General features: G+C 41.6%; 1 protein-coding gene across 3 annotated transcripts in view; it reads left to right on the top strand.

The window, feature by feature from the left end:
• The window catches only part of LOC139760043 (uncharacterized), a 300,444-nt gene that overhangs the window by 225,822 nt on the left and 57,192 nt on the right, over positions 1 to 17,430 (top strand). For all 3 annotated transcript variants that reach the window (XM_071682807.1, XM_071682799.1, XM_071682788.1), the window contains one exon: positions 10,122 to 10,246. In XM_071682807.1, the coding sequence (XP_071538908.1) occupies positions 10,122 to 10,246 (125 nt within the window). The remainder of the gene's footprint in view (positions 1 to 10,121; positions 10,247 to 17,430) is intronic.

Here is a 17,430-nt window from a genome sequence, read left to right as displayed (position 1 = left end):
TTTTACCCATTTGTTTCACATGCTTTGATGAGATAGTGTCAAGAACAGATGGAAAATGGCCTCACTTGCAAACATCCACTTTCTTTTGTCATGTATAATGTACTGAAGCCAGAGCCATCCCTCCACAGTCAGGGTTCATAGACTGTTCCATGGTTTACCTTGACTGCTTCAACCTATTTACACCACTTTGTCACATGTATACCACTCTGATCCATTTCATTCCATTCCCTACTGGCCTCCCATCCTCCTGAATGTTCAGGCCCTGATACCCCAAGGCCTTCTTCACTTTATCCTTCCATGTCCATCTTGTTCTTCCCCAACTCCCTTCCTCTCTTCGCTTCTGACACAGATTTTCTGAGTCAGTCTTCTTTTATTCATCCTTTCCTTATGCCCAAACTATTTTAGCTTACCCTGATCAGTTCAGTTAATCTGACTGTGCTTGTGACATCACCTCTCTCATATCCTGTAATTTCTTATGTGATTAAGCATCCTTACACTGCATATTGTTCTCAGACATTTCATTTCCAACATGTCTAACCTTTTCCAGTCTTTTGCATTGCTCAAGACTCACATCCATACAACATTGCTGGGACTGCAGTGACTTCAAACATATTCATCTTTACCTAGACAGACACAAATCCTACCTCCACATACTGCTTAGTGTACCATGAAACAGAGTCCCCTCTCTCACTCTGACTCACTTCAGCCCCCATGCTTCCATCTGCTGCTGCATCCACTCTTAGGCAGCTAAAGAACACTACTTCATTAAGGCCCTTTCCATTCAAACTTACTCTCCAACCATCCTGCCCTACCTACCTGCTGTACCTCGATACCTTATTTTTTGTAGGTATTTATTCTTAACATTTTCCTCTCTTACATTTTCTCACACTTGTATATCATGGGTTGGCACCCCAGAGGTGACAGGTGTAGCACTTTGTTTTGGCATGCAAAGAAATTTTTTTTTTGTGGTTCCCAGATTCTCATGAAAAAATTATGGTAATTATTTTTTACTGATCACATGACCAAAAGCAGATATTGCTGGACCAAGAAAAATTAGATAGAAAAATAGCTTGGTTATATCCAGGATTTGTTCAGGTTGGGAAGGGAAATGAATTATGAACTTACTAGGACAATAATGAAAAGCTCAAAACACGAGTGGTATGTAAGATTACATAGTATTTCAGAGAACTTAGCAATTTTTCAATTATTTGGATGTAAAATGTAAATATTCATAATTGACTACAGCTGTTATACAGAAGTAAGTTTATCATTAGACTTGAGAACCAATTTTCACTGAAAATGAATTTATGATATTTCCCTCTCTCATACATATTTGCCATTTCCCACATTAGTGAGTTAGTGTCAAGAACAGGTGACTGAGCCTTAGAGGGAAAAATCCTCACTTGGCCCTCCGCTCTGTTCCTTCATTTAGAAAAGTAAAACAAAAGGGGAGGAAGGCCAACTGCCTACTTCCACCCCTTTTAGTCGCCATCTATGACATGTAGGGAATACATGGGCAGTAACATATATACATTGTTCAAGTAAGTAATGAAAGGGTAAGAAAGATGTGTATTAATAACATGAATGTGGTTGAGAGAGCAGAAGAGGGTGTGTTGAAATGGTTTGGACATATTGAGAGAATGAGTGAGGAAAGGTTGACAAAGAGGATATATGTGTCAGAGGTGGAGGGAACAAGGAGAAGCAGGAGACCAAATTAGAGGTTGAAGGATGAAGCAGTAAAATTTTAAGTGATCGGAGCCTGAACATGAAGGAGGGTAAGGGGTTTGCAAGGAATAGAGTGAATTGGAATGAGGAGATATACTGGGGTCGATGTGTTGTCAATGGACTGAACCAGAGCATGTGAAATGTTTGGGGTAAACCATGGAAATGTCTATGGGGCCTGGATGTGGATAGGGAGCTGTGACTTCAGTGCATTACGCATGACAGCTAGAGAATGAGTATGAATGAATGTGACCTTTTTTGTCTGTTGTCTCGTGCTAACTTGCTAATGCAGGGTGGTGGTGTGGCTGTTTTCTGTGGGGTGGGATGGCATTAGGATTGGGTGAAGGCAAGCAAGTATGAATATGAACATGTGTATATACGTATATGTCCATGTTCGTATATTTCATTTATTATATTTTTTATTTATTATACTTTGTTGCTGTCTCCTGCGTTAGCGAGGTAGCGCAAGGAAACAAACAAAAGAATGGCCCGACCCACCCACATACACATTCATATACATACACGTCCACACACAGCACATAAGACATACCTATACATCTCAACATATACATGTATATACACACACAGACATATACATATATACACTCAGTGTTGTCTTTTCCGAGTGCTACCTCGCGCACATGCGGAGGGAGGGGGTAGTCATTTCATGTGTGGCTGGGTGGTGATGGGAATGAATATATAGGAATATATTCACTTGTACATAATTCATACTGTCTGTCCTCATTCATTCCCATCGCCACCCCGCCACACATGAAATGACAACCCCCTCCCTCTCGCATGTGCACAAGGTAGCGCTAGGAAAAGACAACAAAGGCCACATTCGTTCACACTCAGTCTCTAGCTGTCATGTATAATGCACCAAAACCACAGCTCCCTTTCTACATCCAGGCCCCACAGAACTTTCCATGGTTTACCCTAGACACTTCACATGCCCTGGTTCAATCCATTGACAGCACGTCGACCCCAGTATACCATATCATTCCAATTCATTCTATTCCTTGCAAGCCTTTCACCCTCCTGCATGTTCAGACCCCGATCACTCCAAATCTTTTTCACCCCATCTTTCCACCTCCAATTTAGTCTCCCACTTCTCCTCGTTCCCTCTACCTCTGACACATATATCCTCTTTGTCAAGCTTTCCTTACTCATTCTCTTCATGTGACCAAACCATTTCAAAACACCCACTTCTGCTCTCTCAACCACACTCTTTTTATTACCATATATCTCTCTTACCCTTTCATTACTTACTCGATCAAACCACCTCACACCACATATTGTCCTCAAACATCTCATTTCCAGCACATCCACCCTCCTCCGCACAACTCTATCTATTGCCCACGCCTCGCAACCATATAACATTGTTGGAACCACTATTCCTTGAAACATACCCATTGTTGCTTTCCAAGATAACATTCTCGACTTCCACACATTTTTTAGTGCACCCAGAACTTTCATCCCCTCCCCCACCCTATGATTCACTTCTGCTTCCATGGTTCCATCCGCTGCCAAATCCACTCCCAGATATCTAAAACACTTCACTTCCTCCAGTTTTTCTCCATTCAAACTTACCTCCCAATTGACTTGTCCCTCAATCCTACTTTACCTAAATAACCTTGCTCTTATTCTCATTTACTCTCAGCTTTCTTCTTTCACACGCTTTATCAAACTCAGTCACCAGCTTCTGCAGTTTCTCACCTGAATCAGCCACCAGCGCTGTATCATCAGCAAACAACAACTGACTCACTTCCCAAGCTCTCTCATACACAACAGACTCCATACTTGCCCCTCTTTCCAAAACTCTTGCATTCACCTCCCTAACAACCCCATCCATAAACAAATTTAACAACCATGGAGACATCACACACCCCTGCCGCAAACCTACATTCACTGAGAACCAGTCACTTTCCTCTCTTCCTACACGTACACATGCCTTACATCCTCGATAAAAACTTTTCACTGCTTCTAACAACTTACCTCCCACACCATATATTCTTGATACCTTCCACAGAGCATCTCTATCAACTCTATCATATGCCTTCTCCAGATCCATAAATGCTACATACAAGTCCATTTGCTTTTCTAAGTATTTTTCACATACATTTTTCAAAGCAAACACCTGATCCATGCATCCTCTACCACTTCTAAAACCACACTGCTCTTCCCCAATCTAATGCTCTGTACATGCCTTCACCCTCTCAATCAGTACCCCCCATATAATTTCCCAGGAATACTCAACAAACTTATACCTCTGTAATTTAAGCACTCACTCTTATCCCATTTGCCTTTATACAGTGGCATTATGCAAGCATTTTGCCAGTCCTCAGGCACCTCATCATGAGTCATACATATATTAAATAACCTTACCAACCAGTCAACAATACAGTCACCCCCTTTTTTAACAATTTCCACTGCAATACCATCCAAACCTTGTCGGCTTTCATCTTCCGCAAAGCTTTTACTACCTCTTTTCTGTTTACCAAATTATTCTCCCTAACCCTCTCACTTTGCACACCACCTTGACCAAAACACCCTATATCTGCCACTCTATCATCAAACACATTCAACAAACCTTCAAAATACTCACTCCATCTCCTTCTCACATCACCACTACTTGTTATCACCTCCCCATTAGCCCCCTTCACTGAAGTTCCCATTTGTTCCCTTGTCTTACGCACTTTATTTACCTCCTTCCAAAACATCTTTTTATTCTCCCTAAAACTTAATGATACTCTCTCACCCCAACTTTCATTTGCCCTCTTTTTTGCCTCTTGCACCTTTCTCTTAACCTCCTGCCTCTTTCTTTTATACATCTACCAGTCATTTGCATTATTTCCCTGCAAAAGTCGTCCAAATGCCTCTCTCTTCTCTTTCACTAATAATCTTACTTCTTCATCCCACCACTCACTACCCTTTCTAATCTGCCCACCTCCCATGCTTCTCATGCCACAAGCATCTTTTGCGCAAGCCATCACCGCTTCCCTAAATACATCTCATTTATATATTTATTTATTATACTTTGTCACTGTCTCCTGCATTAGCGAGGTAGCGTAAGGAAACAAACGAAAGAATGGCCCAACCCACCCACATACACATGTATATACATACACGTCCACACACGCACATATACATACCTATACATCTCAACGTATACATATATATACACACACAGACATATACATATATACACATGTACATAATTCATACTGTCTGCCCTTATTCATTCCCATCGCCACCTAGCCACACATGAAATGACAACCCCCTCCCTCCTCATGTGCACGAGGTAGTGCTAGGAAAAGACGACAAAGGCCACATTCGTTCACACTCAGTCTCTAGCTGTCCTGTATAATGCACCGAAACCACAGCTCCCTTTCCACACCCAGGCCCCACAAAACTTTCCATGTTATACCCCAGACGCTTCACATGCCCTGATTCAATCCATTGACAGCACATCGACCCCGGTATACCATATCATTTGTATATGTTGATATGTATATGTATGTGTATGTGCGTGTATGTATATATATGTGGATGGGTCTTTTTTCGACTGTTTGGTGGAGCTACTTTGCTGATGCAGGAAACAGCAATCAGGTGTAGTGAATAGATATGAAATATGTATGAAGCAGGGAATAGCGATGCTGTTTTTCTGTGGGACAGGGTAGCGACAGGAATGGATGAAGGCAAGGAAGTATGGATGTGTACATGTGTATATATGTAATGTATGTGTATGTATATGTTGATATATCCTTCCAACCCCAATTTGGTCTTCCACTTCTTGTTCCCTCCACCTCTGACACATATATCCTCTTTGTCAATCTTTCCTCACTCATTCTTTCCATGTGTCCAAACCATTTCAACACACACTCTCCTGATCTGTCAACCACAACCACACATCTCTCTTACCCTTTCATTACTTACTCGATCAAACCACCTCACATCACATATTGTCCTCAAACAGTTCATTTCCAACACATCCCCCTTTTTCTGCACAACCCTATCTATAGCCCATGCCTCGCAACCATATAACGTTGTTGGAACCACTATTCGCTCAAACATACCCATTTTTGCTCTCCGAGATAATGTTCTCTCCTTCCACACATTCTTCAATGCTCCCAGAACCTTCACCCCCTCCCCAGCCCTGTGACTCACTTCTGCTTCCATGGTTCCATCCGCTGGTAAATATACTGTGAGACATCTCAAACACTTCACTTCCTCCACTTTTTCTCCATTCAAACTTACCTCCCAATTAACTTATCCCTCACCCCTACTGAACCTAATAACCTTGCTCTTTTTCACTTTACTCTCAACTTTCTTCTTTCACACATTTTACCATACTGTCACCAGCCTCTACAGTTTCCCACTCGAATTAGCCACCAGCACTGTATCATCAGTGAACAACAACTAAATCACTTCCCAAGCCCTCTCATCCAGAACAGACTGCATACTTACCCCTCTCTCCATAACTCTTGCATTCACCTCCCCAACAACCCCATCCATAAACAAATTTAACAGCCATGGAGACATCACACACCCCTGCTGCAATCTGACATTCACTGGAAACCAATCACTTTCCTCTCTTCCTGCTTGTACACATGCCTTACATCCTTGGTAAAATCTTTTCACTGCTTCTAGCAGCTTACCACCCACACCATATACTCTTAAAACCTTCCACAAACATCTCTATCAACCCTATTCATATGCTTTCTCTAGATCCATAAATGCTACATAAAATCCATTTGTTTTTCTAAGAATTTCTCACATAAACTCTTCAAACACCTGATCCACACATCCTCTACCACTTCGGAAACCACAAAACTCTTCAAAGCAAACACCTGATCCACACATCCTCTACCACTTTGGAAACCACACTGCTCTCCCCAATCTGTTGCGCTGTACTTGCCTTCACCCACTCAGTCAATACCCTCCCATATAATTTCCCAGGAATACTCAACAAACTTATACCTCTGTAGTTTGATTACACCTTTATCCCTTTGCCTTTGTGCAATAGCACTATGCATGCATTCCACCAATCCTCAGGCACTTCACCATGGTCCATACATACATTAGATATCCTTATCAACTAATCAACAACACAGTCATCCCCTTTTTTTAATAAGCTCCATTGCAATACCATCCAAACCCACCACCTTGCCCAATTTCATCTTTTGCAAAGCTTTCACTACCTCTTCTCTCTTCACCAAATCATTCTCCCTGACCCTCTCACTTTGTATACCAGCCCGACCAAAACACCCTATATCTGCCACTCTGTCACCAAACACATTCAAGTAACCCTCAAAATACTCATTCCATCACTATCTGTTATCACTTCCCCACTTGTTCCCTTCACCAATTTGTTGTCTTGTCTTATGCACGTTATTTACTCCCTTCCAAAACATCTTTTTATTCTGACTAAAACTTAATGATACTCTCTAACCCTAACTCTCATTTGCCTTCTTTTTCACCTCTTGCACCTTTCTCTTGACTTCTTGCCACTTTCTTTTATACATCTCCCAGTCATTTGCACTATTTCCCTGCAAATATCATCCAAACGCCTCTCTTTTCTCTTTCACTAACAATCTTACTTCTTCATCCCACCACTCACTACCCTTTCTGATCTGCCCACCTTTCTCAGACCACATCAGTCTTTTATGCATGCCATCACTGCTTCCCTAAATACATCCCATTCTTCACCCACTCCCCTCATGTCATTTGCTCTCACCTTTTGCCATTCTACACTCAGTCTCTTCTGATACTTTCTCACACAAGTCTCCTTTCCAAGCTCATTTACTGTCACTACTCTCTTATCCCCAAAATTCTCTCTTCTTTTCTGAAAACCTCTACAAATCTTTGCCTTTGCCTCCACAAGATAGTGATCAGACATCCTTCCAGCTACCCCTCTTAGCCTGTTGACATCCAAAAGACTCTCTTTTGCACATCTTTCCATCAACACAATCCAATAATGTCCTTTGACCATCTTCCCTACTCACATACTTATACTTTTGTATATCTCCCTTTTTGAACCAGATATTCTCAATCACCAGACTTTTTTTAGTGCACAAATCCGCAAGCTCTTCACCATTTGACCATCTTCCCTACTCACATACTTATACTTTTGTATAACTCCCTTTTTGAACCAGATATTCCCAATCACCAGACTTTTTTCAGTGCACAAATCCACAAGCTCTTCACCATTTCCATTTACAACACTGAACACCCCATGTACACCAATTATACCCAACTGCCACACTGCTCTCCTTTGCATTTAAATCACCCATTACTATAACCCAGTCTTGTGCATCAAAACTGCTAACACACTCGCTCAGCTGCTCCCAAAACACTTGCCTCTCATGATCTGTTTTCTCGTGACCAGGTGTATAGGCACCAATAATCACCGATCTCTCTCCATCAACTTTTACCCACATCAGTCTAGAGTTTACTTTCTTACATTCTATCACATACTCCCATTACTCCTGCTTCAGGAGTAGTGCTACTCCTTCCTTAGCTCACCAAGCCCTGACTTTACTCCCAGGACTTCCCCAAACCACTCTTCTCCTTTCCCCTTGAGCTTCATTTCACTCAAAGCCAGATCATCCAGGTTTCTTTCCTCAAACATGCTACCTATCTCTCCTTTCTTCTCATCTTGCTTACATCCACACACGTTCAGACACCCCAATCTGAGCCTTTGAGGAGGTTGAACTGCTTGACTCCTTCTTCTGTATATTTGTATATGTATGTATATATATGTGTTCCTATGAGTCCACTGGTAAAATGGAACACGATAAGGGAACTTATCATGTTTCATTTTCCCAGTGGACTCATAGGAATATCTTGATCACGCGCTAAATTATGATCCTTTCCAATATATATGTGTATGTTCATATGTGTGTATACGAGTGGATTGGTCTTTCTTTGTCTGTTTCCTGTCACTACCTTGCGAACACAGGAAATGATGATCAAGTATAATTATAATAAATCCACTCTTTATTCTGCTGGAGAGCATTATCTTATCAATGTGCTTCTTGAATTCAAGAATTTCTTTTATGATTATTCCCAAATCTTTGACCTTATCTTCACTTTCTATCTCTTTTCCTGTTGGGCTGAAAAGCTGTTATTTTTTCCATGATGTCCAAATTTCTCATCATTAAATTTTATTAGAATCTTTTTGCCCATTCATGTATGGGATCCACATCACTTTTCATTTTTTCTTGACCTTCTTCAGTTTCCACTTCATTTACTCACTCTAGTGTTATCATTTAAGCTCTGGGCTTACTCTCATATACATTCTTTTCTGTGTCAGATACTTTTATTACAGAGCGTCTTGAAGCTAATACCATGCCCTGCAGGATACTCAAAAACACATCCTCCTCAGGCATGTTTCCATATACTACTGCACTAACCAACTATGGCTCAGTTTCTTTACATTCTTCCCACTTTAATCCACACTCAACATCACTACACTTTATGACCTTTGGTGTTACCCACAGGTCTCTTCCTGCTTAAGGTTACACTGTCAGTGAAAACTCACCTTTGGCAAAGTTTCATCATCATCAGTTGATGAAACAAAGTACGGTCTTATCAAAGATCTTGCCTCAGAGGAATCCATCCTGTAATTACCTATTTGTAATGGTTCCCATTTCTTGAAGTTCTCTGTCATACAACTTCTTATATTCACATATCCTGTCCACTAAATTTATTTTGTCTTTTTTCATTCATCCACCACTAGTACATCTTTACATATATTGTAAAGTTGATTGCTCAGTTTCATATCATGTTATCTAGTTGTTCTGTCCCTATATCTCTTAAAGAAAACTGTTCACTATGTACATCATTATTCTGCTATAAAAACTTAATGTTGTGATTAGGTCACTCCCTCACTTTTCTTTCTTCCAAGACAGGCAGATTTAAAGCTTCCAGCCTTTCCTTGTGACTCCTCTCTTAATTCTATTACCATCTTTTGTTGCTCTCCTTTGGACCTTTTCTGTTAGCTTTTTGTGATTCTTTGTGTGCAGTGACCAAACTTGAGGAGCATTATCCTATGTATGATGTGGGTAGCCAAGTGTGCTAATATTGTCTTTCTATTAATTTAGAAAGGTTTCCAGCCTTGTTTGTCCACAAAATATGTTTGTGATGTGTTGTGTGAGACTGCAACACCAATCTGTAATAATTCTTTTGTGGGAAAACTAATCTCAATGAACATCATTTGGATTAAAGTTGCATTTTTCAGAAACACATTGATGGTGTAATCAAGAACTCCCTGTATTAGATATTGTATTCTGTATGATATTCGCTCCTTCACTGAATCTCAAGCTTATTATTTCAATGTTTTCAGACTTAGGAATAGTAATACAAATAACCCACAATATTAAATTTTGCCTGTGCAGGTATTTCCTACATATAGTAAGATTCGACGCCACATTCGTTCCTACCATGCCGTCATAACTCATGTCTGTTCCACGTGCAGCAAAGAGATGCCTTCTGCTGACAAGCTGAAGATTCATATGCTCAGGTAAGGAAAGCTCCAGTTTTTAGAACATACTAGTGTTGGTCCATTAGCATATTATGAACAAGTTTATTTGAATTTAAACTGGATAGAATGGGTCATTTGTTTGAGATATATTTTGTTCATACTAAATTAAGAGGAAGAAATGTATATGTAATGAGTTATACAAACCCATTGTGAACATAAGTCATATGCATTGCACATTACTAATAGAGAATGGATAGGAGTAAATGTGAGCTTTCACAAACGTGGGAAATGGTTATCAAGTGTGGAATGAAAATTGATACTGTATTCAAGATTTTTGTTGAAGAAATTATGTGTTTTTAATGCAAAGTGCAAATAAGGTTAACTAATCTTCAGTAATTGTTGCATGATATTCTTATCTTTGTACTTTATTTTTAAGAATTTTAAATGGGTAGACTGGGTGTTTTTAAACTGTAAGGAAGTGTCTGACACTGTCCCTGGAGGTGGATAGTAAAAACTAGCATTTCAGGGAGGAGTAAAAGGAGGGTTCATTCAGTGAGTTAAACATTATTGAGAGAGAACAGAAAACAAACTTTAGAGGTGTTATGTGCCAACAAGGGTGACAGCAGGAAGGGGCAACAGGGTTCATTTGCCCCCCATACAATTCACTGAAAATTAAACATTATATTTTTATTTTGCTTTGTCGCTGTCTCCTGCATTTGTGAGGTAGCGCAAGGAAACAGACGAAAGAAATGGCCCAACCCACCCCCATACACAATGTATATACATACACGTCCACACACGCAAATATACATACCTATACATCTCAATGTACACATATATATACACACACACACACATACATATATACCCATGCACACAATTCACACTGTCTGCCTTTATTCATTCCCATCGCCACCTCCCCACACATGGAATACCATCCCCCCTCATGTGTGCGAGGTAGCACTAGGAAAAGACAACAAAGGCCCCATTCGTTCACACTCAGTCTCTAGCTGTCATGCAATAATACCCAAAACCACAGCTCCCTTTCCACATCCAGGCCCCACACAACTTTCCATGGTTTACCCCAGACGCTTCACATGCCCTGATTCAATCCACTGACAGCACGTCCACCCCGGTATACCACATCGATCCAATTCACTCTATTCCTTGCCCTCCTTTCACCCTCCTGCATGTTCAGGCCCTGATCACACAAAATCATTTTCACTCCATCTTTCCACCTCCAATTTGGTCTCCCACTTCTCTTTCCCTCCACCTCCGACACATATATCCTCTTGGTCAATCTTTCCTCACTCATTCTCTTCATGTGCCCAAACCATTTCAAAACACCCTCTTCTGCTCTCTCAACCACACTCTTTTTATTTCCACACATCTCTTACCCTTACATTACTTACTCGATCAAACCACCTCACACCACACATTGTCCTCAAACATCTCATTTCCAGCACATCCATCCTCCTGCGCACAACTCTATCCATAGCCCACGCCCTGCAACCATACAACATTGTTGGAACCACTATTCCTTCAAACATACCCATTTTTGCTTTCCGAGATAATGTTCTCGACTTCCACACATTCTTGAAGGCTCCCAGGATTTTCGCCCCCTCCCCCACCATATGATCCATTTCCGCTTCCATGGTTCCATCCGCTGCCAGATCCACTCCCAGATATCTAAAACACTTTACTTCCTCCAGTTTTTCTCCATTCAAACTTACCTCCCAATTGACTTGACCCTCAACCCTACTGTACCTAATTACCTTGCTCTTATTCACATTTACTCTTAACTTTCTTCTTTCACACACTTTACCAAACTCAGTCACCAGCTTCTGCAGTTTCTCACATGAATCAGCCACCAGCGCTGTATCATCAGCAAACAACAACTGACTCACTTCCCAAGCTCTCTTATCCCCAACAGACTTCATACTTGCCCGTCTTTCCAAAACTCTTGCATTCACCTCCCTAACAACCCCATCCATAAACAAATTAAACAACCATGGCGACATCACACACCCCTGCCGCAAACCTACATTCACTGAGAACCAATCACTTTCCTCTCTTCCTACACGTACACATGCCTTACATCCTCGATAAAAACTTTTCGCTGCTTCTAACAACTTGCCTCCCACACCATATATTCTTAAAACCTTCCACTGAGCATCTCTATCAACTCTATCATATGCCTTCTCCAGATCCATAAATGCTACATACAAATCCATTTGCTTTTCTAAGTATTTCTCACATACATTCTTCAAAGCAAACACCTGATCCACACATCCTCTACCACTTCTGAAACCACAGTGCTCTTCCCCAATCTGATGCTCTGTACATGCCTTCACCCTCTCAATCAATACCCTCCCATATAATATACCAGGAATAATCAACAAACTTATACCTCCGTAATTTGAGCACTCACTCTTATCCCCTTTGCCTTTGTACAAAGGCACTATGCACGCATTCCGTCAATCTTCAGGCACCTCACCATGAGTCATACATACATTAAATAACCTTACCAACTAGTCAATAATACAGTCACCCCCTTTTTTAATAAATTCCACTGCAATACCATCCAAACCTGCTGCCTTGCCGGCTTTCATCTTCTGCAAAGCTTTTACTACCTCTTCTCTGTTTACCAAATCATTTTCCCTGACCCTCTCACTTTGCACACCACCGCGACCAAAACACCCTATATCTGCCACTCTATCATCAAACACATTCAACAGACCTTCAAAATACTCACTCCATCTCCTTCTCACATCACCACTACTTGTTATCACCTCCCCATTTGCGCCCTTCACTGAAGTTCCCATTTGCTCCCTTGTCTTACGCACTTTATTTACCTCCTTCCAGAACATCTTTTTATTCTCCCTAAAATTTAGTGATACTCTCTCACCCCAACTCTCATTTGCCCTATTTTTCACCTCTTGCACCTTTCTCTTGACCTCCTGTCTCTTTCTTTTATACATCTCCCACTCAGTTGCATTTTTTCCCTGCAAAAATCGTCCAAATGCCTCTCTCTTCTCTTTAACTAATAATCTTACTTCTTCATTTCACCACTCACTACCCTTTCTAATCAACCCAACTCCCACTCTTCTCATGCCACAAGCATCTTTTGCGCAATCCATCACTGATTCCCTAAATACATCCCATTCCTCCCCCACTCCCTTAATTCCATTGTTCTCACCTTTTTCCATTCTGTACTCAGTCTCTCCTGGTACTTCCTCACACAAGTCTCCTTCCCAAGCTAACTTACTCTCACCACCCTCTTCACCCCAACATTCACTCTTCTTTTCTGAAAACCCATACAAACCTTCACCTTAGCCTCCACAAGATAATGATCAGACATCCCTCCAGTTGCACCTCTCAGCACATAAACATCCAAAAGTCTCTCTTTCGCACGCCTGTCAATTAACACATAATCCAATAACGCTCTCTGGCCATCTCTCCTACTTACATACGTATACTTATGCATATCTCGCTTTTTAAACCAGGTATTCCCAATCACCAGTCCTTTTTCCGCACATAAATCTACAAGCTCTTCACCATTTCCATTTACAACACTGAACACCCCATGTATACCAATTATTCCCTCAACTGCCACATTACTCACCTTTGCATTCAAATCACCCATCACTATAACCCGGTCTCGTGCATCAAAACCACTAACACACTCATTCAGCTGCTCCCAAAACACTTGCCTCTCATGATCTTTCTTCTCATGCCCTGGTGCATATGCACCAATAATCACCCATCTCTCTCCATCAACTTTCAGTTTTACCCATATTAATCGAGAATTTACTTTCTTACATTCTATCACATACTCCCACAACTCCTGTTTCAGGAGTACTGCTACTCCTTCCCTTGCTCTTGTCCTCTCACTAACCCCTGACTTTACTCCCAAGACATTCCCAAACCACTCTTCCCCTTTACCCTTGAGCTTCGTTTCACTCAGAGCCAAAACATCCAGGTTCCTTTCCTCAAACATACTACCTATCTCTCCTTTTTTCACATCTTGGTTACATCCACACACATTTAGACACCCCAGTCTGAGCCTTCGAGGAGGATGAGCACTCCCCGCGTGACTCCTTCTTCTGTTTCCCATTTTAGAAAGTTAAAAATACAAGGAGGGGAGGATTTCTGGCCCCCCGCTCCCGTCCCCTCTAGTCACCTTGTACGACACATATATATATATATATATATATATATATATATATATATATTATGTTTTTCTTTCAAACTATTTGCCATTTCCTGCATTAGCGAGGTAGCATTAAGAACAGAGGACTGGGCCTTTGAGGGAATATCCTCACCTGGCCCTCTTCTCTGTTCCTTCTTTTGGAAAAAAAAAAAAAAACGAGAGGGGAGGATTTTCAGCCCCCTGCTCCCTCCCCTTTTAGTCGCCTTCTACAACATGCAGGGAATACGTGGGAAGTATTCTTTCTCCCCTATCCCCAGGGATAATATATATATATGTATACGTTGAAATGTATAGCTATGTATATGTGCGTGTGTGGACGTGTATGTATATACATGCGTATGTGGGTGGGTTTGACCATTCTTTTGTCTTTCCTTGCGCTACCTCGCTGATGCGGGAGACAGCGACAAAGTATTATAAATATAAATGAATAAATATAATTCATTCATTTAAGATGAAAGCCAGCAAGGCAATGGGTTTGGATGGCATTGCAGTGGAATTTATTAAAAAAGGGGTTGACTGTATTGTTGACTGGTTGGTAAGGTTATTTAATGTATGTATGACTCATGGTGAGGTGCCTGAGGATTGGCAGAATGCTTGCATAGTGCCATTATACAAAGGCAAAGGGGATAAAAGGGAGTGCTCAAATTACAGAGGTATAAATTTGTTGAGTATTCTTGGGAAATTATATGGGAGAGTATTGATTGAGAGGGTGAAGGCATGTACAGAGAATCAGATTGGGGAAGAGCAATGTGGTTTCAGAAGTGGTAGAGGATGTGTGGATCAGGTGTTTGCTTTGAAAAAATGTATGTGAGAAATACTTAGAAAAGCAAATAGATTTGTATGTGCTTTTATGGACGGAAAAAGCTATGATAGAGTTGATAAGGCTCTTGGGGGTTTTTAAAAATTTAAAAGGTTGGGGGAAGTTGTTAGAACAGTGAAAAGTTTTTTTTGAGGTTAAAAGGCATTGTACGGTAGGAAGGGGGAAATGTTGGTTCTCAGAAAAATTTTGGTTTGCGGAAGGGGTTGGATGTCTCCAGGTTGTTTTTTTTTTGGGGGGGTTGTTGGGGGGGTAATGCAAGGGTTTTGGGAAAAGGGGCAAGTATGAGTCTGTTGGGAGGGAAGTTTTTGGGAAGTGGTCAGTTGTTGTTCGCTGTGATACGCCGGTGGGTTTCTGTGAGAAACTGCGAAGCGGTGACGGTTTTGGTAAAGTGGTGAAGAAGAAAGTGGGAGTAAATGTATAAGAGCAAGGTTATTAGGTCAGTAGGGTTGGGGGCAAGTCAATTGGGGAGGTAGTTTGAAGGGGAAAAACGTAAGTGAAGTGTTTTGATATCTGGGAGGGGTTTTGGCAGCGATGGAACCATGAAAGGGAAAGGGGTTTTTGGTGGGGAGGGGGCGAAATTTTGGGACTTGAAAAAGTGGGGAAAAGTGAAAAACATTATCCGGAAGCAAAAATGGGTATGTTTGAAGGAATAGTTTTCCCCAAAAATTTTTATATGGTTGGGGCGGGGCAAATTTTTTGATTTGTCGGAAAAAAGGGGTGTGCTGGAAATGAGATGTTTGAGGAAAAATTTGTGGTTTTGTCGGTAAGAAAAATTTGGGAAAGGGAAGATGTGGGGAAAAAAAAGGGTGGTTGAGAGAGCAGAAAGGGTGTTTTGAAATGGTTTGGTCCTGGAAGAATTTTGAGGGAAAAATTGACCAAAAGGTTTGTGTCGAGGGGAGGGGAACGAGGAGAATGGGAGACCCAAAATTTGGGGGTGGAAAGATGGAGGAAAAGATTTTGTGTGATCGGGGCCCGAACATCGGAGGTGAAAGGAGCAAGGAAAGAGTGAAATTTGGACGATGTGGTATACCGGGGTTACGTGCTGTCATGGATTGAACGGGGATGTAAGCGTTGGGGGAACCCCTGGAAAGCCCGCAATCTGATGCTCTGTACATGCCTTCACCCTCTTAATCAATATCCTCCCATATAATTTCCCAGGAATAATCAACAAACTTATACCTCTGTAATTTGAACACTCACCTGATCCCCTTTGCCTTTGTGCAATGGCACTATGCATGCATTCCGCCAATCCTTAGGCACTTCTCCATGAGCCATACATGCAATGAATATCCTCACCAACCGGTCCACAACACAGTCACCCCCCCCCCCCCCACAACACACACACCACACACACACACACACACACACCACACACACACACACACACACACACACACACACACACACACACACACACACTCAATAACCTCCACTGCAACACCATCCAAACCCACCGCCCCGCCGGCTCCCACCCCCTGCAAGTAATCCAAATAATCTCTAGGGATAGGGGAGAAGAATACCTCCCACACATTCCCTGAGTGATGTAGAAGGTGACTAAATGGGTAGCAGCAGGGGGCTGGAAATCCTCCCCTCCAGTTACTTTTCCAGAGAAGAACAGAGAAGGGGGCTAAGTGAGGATTTTCCTTCAAAGGCTTCCTCGCTAAAGTGGGAAATGGCAAATATATGTGAAAAATAGATATCCAAATATACTCATATACATACACATACACAGACATATACGTATATACACATGTACATTTTCATAATTGCCTTTATCCATTCCCGGCCCCACCTTGCCCCATAGGAAACAGCTTTACCACCCCCCTGCATCAGCAAGCTAGTACCAGGAAAACAGACAAAAGAGGCCACATTCGTTCACACTCTGTCTTTAGCTGTCTTGTGTAATTGTGTAATGCACTGAAAGCACAGCTCCCATCAACATACAGGCCCCTCAGACCTTTCCATGGTTTGCCCGGACATTTATTTATGCCCTGGTTCAGTCCATTGATAGCATGTAAACCCTGTATACCACATCTTTCTAATTCACTTTATTCCTTGCATGACTCTCACCCTCCTGCATGTTCAGGCCCCAAGCACTCAAAATCTTTTTCACTCCATCCTTCCACTCCAATTTGGTCTCCTGCTTCTCCTTGCTCCCCCCACCTCTGACACATGTATTCTCTTTATCAA

Source organism: Panulirus ornatus, chromosome 3 (assembly GCF_036320965.1).
Source record: "Panulirus ornatus isolate Po-2019 chromosome 3, ASM3632096v1, whole genome shotgun sequence".
Taxonomy (NCBI): Eukaryota; Metazoa; Arthropoda; class Malacostraca; order Decapoda; family Palinuridae; genus Panulirus; species Panulirus ornatus.
The sequence above is the reverse complement of the archived record's forward strand: the minus strand, read 5'-3'. Positions and strand labels throughout refer to the sequence as shown.